The sequence below is a fragment of the Elephantulus edwardii genome, unplaced genomic scaffold (genome assembly GCF_000299155.1).
Source record: "Elephantulus edwardii isolate Elephantulus edwardi_28Jun2011 unplaced genomic scaffold, EleEdw1.0 scaffold00008, whole genome shotgun sequence".
Classification (NCBI taxonomy): domain Eukaryota; kingdom Metazoa; phylum Chordata; class Mammalia; order Macroscelidea; family Macroscelididae; genus Elephantulus; species Elephantulus edwardii.
In genome coordinates, this window is record NW_006399758.1 from 2,931,689 (window position 1) to 2,935,724 (window position 4,036).

Below are 4,036 nucleotides of genomic sequence, written 5' to 3' on the forward strand. Positions count from 1 at the left end.
TGTCACTTATGATCTCTTTAGGGTATATTCCCAGTAGTGGAATTGCTGGGTCAAATGGTATCTCTATTTGCAACTTTTTGAGAAAGTGCCACACCACTTTCCACAGGGGTTCCACCATTTTCCACTTACACCAACAGTGAATAAGGGTTCCAGTTTCTCCACAACTTCGCCAGCACTTGTTGCTTGCTGTTCTGTTAAATTTTGCTATTCTGACTGAGGTGAGATGATATCTCTTAGTTGTTTTGTTTACTTCACTGTTAAGGCACCTGGTGTTAGACTAATGAAAGAGATAATAAACATGGGGCTCTGTGGTGTCAGTCATAGAACTCTGCAGAGTAGAGTCCAGAAATGCTGGACACAGTGAGACCCCTGTAGGTCTGTGCTACTAGAGATTCTGTTCCTGATCTTTTTTCTGAGTAATGTGAAATAGTCTTGAACATACTGTGGACTGCCAAGAAAACAAATAGATTTGTCTTGGAGGGGATGAAACCAAGTCTCTCCTTAGAAGTTAGGATTTTGAAGCTCTGTCTCACATACTTTGGGCATGTGGCCAGGAGAGACAGGTCCTTAGAGAAGGACATCATGCTTGGGAGGGTGGAGGGATAGTGCAGGAGAGGCTGACCCCAGATGAGACGGATTGATAAAAGTAACTGAGGCAGTGGGGATTGGTGTGTCAGAATTAGTGAGACTGGCTCAGGATAGGACAGGGTTTAGAACTGCTGTTCATAGTGTCACAATGGGCCACAGGTGACTCGATGGCACATAACAATATGAAAAGCCAAAAGGCACTGAAGTTACAGTGTATGTTATATTGTGTTGTCTTCACTATCATAAGAAAATGAGAACCCAAAAGAGAATGACCTTTAAAGATAGAATGAATGTTAATTGTTGACAGTGCCATAAATGAAAGATGCACTGACACTATAAATACTACATGGTTTAAAGAATAGTGATTTAAATTGAATTCCCATTGATTCTCCCCACACATACACTTCAGGCTATTAGAATTTATTCTTAGAGAGAATTTCAAATTAGACTTCTCTGAAATCACTAACTCTGTCTTAGCATGAAAGATACCTTATGTAGACAATACATAAAGAAGTGAGTCGGACTGTTGCAGTAAAACTTTAGAAAACCAGATGGTGGGTCATAGTTTATCCACCCTTGATGGTAGAGGACCTGTTGCTGTTAATAAACATTTTCTCTTGTTATAAATGTTACTTATTTAGAGTTCCATTCTATTAGTTCTAAGATGTTAAGTTTATACTGGTTAACTTAGTCTGGAAAAAAAATACTAAAATTAATATGATTAATGAAGCTTGTAAAAAATCTAGCAAGAATAGGAATTCTCTTCCTACCTATCCTATAGATTTTAATAAACTTAATTTAGCACTGTGCTCCCAAGTCTGAGATGGTAAAAATTGAAATTTACACAATTACAGCATTTTGCTCCCTAGAATGTAATGAATGACTAGTTCATTGTAGCTTGAGTTGATTTATGCTCTTTTATTACTTAACTTCCTTGGTAACAGTTTGCTTTGATTTTTTTTAGTCTCGACGAAATCTGTGTGAAGAAGCGTTACTAAAAATTAAAGGAGTAATCAGCTTTACTTTTCAAATGGCTGTGCAGAGATGTGTCGTGCGAATCCGTTCCGATTTGAAGGCTGAGGTTAGTATTTCAGGGGTCTGGATATGTATGTTGTGATATTATAGGCCAACATCTGAGCTCAACGTTTGTTCTTTTTGTCCTCCTGTCTTAGGCTTTGGCGTCAGCAATAGCATCAACCAAGGTTATGAAAGCTCAGCAAGTTGTGAAAAGTGAAAGTGGAGAAGAGGTGAGAGCTTTTAATTTATTTATTTATTTTGCTAGGTAAGAGCTTTTTAAAATTTTATTTGTATTTAACTCTGACTCTTGGTAATTCTTTCTGGCCAGCAGATTGGCAGCATTTCCAGCCTGTTAAACGCTAGATACTTAGGAAGTTGAAGAGGAGTATCACAGTGTGCTCTTGGTTGACAGTTAACTCTTTTAGAAAGAGAGAGCTCTTTTGTGGATTTCATAATCTGCTCCTGTGAATAGATCTTTAATCCTGGTGAAGCTGTCATGCTGATTTTGTATGGATATCAATAGACACATTATTTTCTTGCATTGGCATTTAAATATTAACTAGTTTTGCCAACCCCAAAAAAGTTCAAACACGGGGCAAGTAAATATAATGAAAATCTTAGCCTGTTGCTACCATTTTCTTACCTTTGTGAAAGGAGAAAACAGTATCCATGTACCTTTAGCTCATTTAGAGTCCCACAGAAAGGAAAGACAGTGACACTTCAGGGTCCTACTAGGAAAATATACTATTCTGATCTTTTTTCCTTTTAAATTTTATGCTGATTTATTTACAAAGTTTGAATACCTTGTTTTTCCATACAAGAGCCTTCCCATTTCCTTCACCCTCCCATCAAATTGTGCAACCCTATGATTAACATCCCACCCCCTGCTCATCCTCACCCCTCTGCTTCCACCCTTGCCCCCACTTGGATCCGCATACGCATTCTACAACAATGGTTTTATACAGTATTTGTCCTTGTGGGACTGAGTTAGTTCACTCAGCATAATGTTCTCCAGTCCCTCCTAAGTTAGATAATTATTTACAAAATCATTGCTGCTGTGTGCTGTGTAGTATTCCATTGTGTCATAGTTTCTCAATCTGTTCTATTGTGGTTGGACATCTGGGCTGTTTCCATGTTATTGTGATGGTGAATAATGCTGCTGTGAACATTGTTGTACAAGTCGCTGTTTGAGCCTCAGGTCTCATTTTCTTGGTGTATATTCTAAGCAATGGATAGTTGGGTCATACTGAATTTCTTTGTTCAGCTTTTTGAGGACGCGCCAGACTGCCTCCCAGAGTGGTTGTATCATTTTACAATCCCTCCAATCTTTGAATAGACATTTTGCACACTTACTCCAAGCACCTTGGGAGATGAACACCTGAGTTCTCATTTGTGGATCTCCCTTTCTGTGCATGTACAGTGCTCACCAATTGGGGATCTACCTTTCCATAAGTGAAATCTAAAAAAAGAATGTAAATGCAGCAAAGAAATATGACAATTAAAATAAGAGTGAAGTTTAGTTTATATATATGTATCAAATTAAGTTGATCTGTAATAACTTTAGCATTTTCTGTGTACCAGATGTTGGTCCCATTCCAAGATACTCCTGTTGAAGTAGAACAGAACACAGACCTACCAGACTACCTGCCTGAGGATGAGAGTCCCACGAAGGAGCAAGATAAAGCTGTGTCCCGGGTTGGCTCCCACCCAGAAGGTGGAGCCAGCTGGCTGAGCACAGCTGCAAACTTTTTATCCAGATCATTTTACTGGTGACTTAAATTTAGGGCTCAAGGACCGTGTGAACCAACAAGGGGCCAGCGTTCCATTGTTGTGGCGAACTGTCAAGTGCAATTTGCAATAAATTATCATGAAACGTTTTTAGATTATATGATTGCGTATGCTGCATTTTACATTTTATTGGACATTTTACTCCACCAAGTGGTAAAAGGACAGAGGCTACAAGTGGAATTGTATGTGAAGGTATTTTTGATTTTCTTTAATTGCCTCACTTTTTTTTTTATATGGGTCCACCAATAAACCAAACATGTATGTACAGCTTTACATTGTATATTAAGCACGTCCTCAAGTCTCAGGACCTAGCTGAAGAGAATTTTTTTTTAATCAAATTGTGCATGAGTTACTGAACCTTTTTTCTTCCAGTTTTTCTTCATGAAAGTTTCTTGATTTGATACCCTTAACTGAAAGTGGGGAAAAAAAGTGTTTCCCATTACTTGCATTTTGTGCCTTTTTCGTTTTGCCAACCATGTTTATAGAAAGGACATTACTAATGACATTTTGTAAATTATGGTAATCCTTTATGATACGATTCTACAAAAACTTGGCAGTCTAATTTGTTATAATTTTAATAAGATTAACATAAAATCAACTGAGAAAGAGGATGCATGTATATTAGTGACATGCTTTTGGAGAC

The 4,036-nt window shown here is 37.9% G+C and overlaps 1 protein-coding gene across 1 annotated transcript in view; it reads left to right on the forward strand.

The window, feature by feature from the left end:
• The window catches only part of ARMC1 (armadillo repeat containing 1), a 35,720-nt gene extending 32,342 nt beyond the window's left edge, over positions 1 to 3,378 (forward strand). Inside the window, exons 4-6 of the mRNA XM_006880435.1 lie at positions 1,553 to 1,669; positions 1,761 to 1,835; positions 3,187 to 3,378. Of these exons, the coding sequence (XP_006880497.1) occupies positions 1,553 to 1,669; positions 1,761 to 1,835; positions 3,187 to 3,378 (384 nt within the window). The remainder of the gene's footprint in view (positions 1 to 1,552; positions 1,670 to 1,760; positions 1,836 to 3,186) is intronic.
• Positions 3,379 to 4,036: the final 658 nt, after the last annotated feature.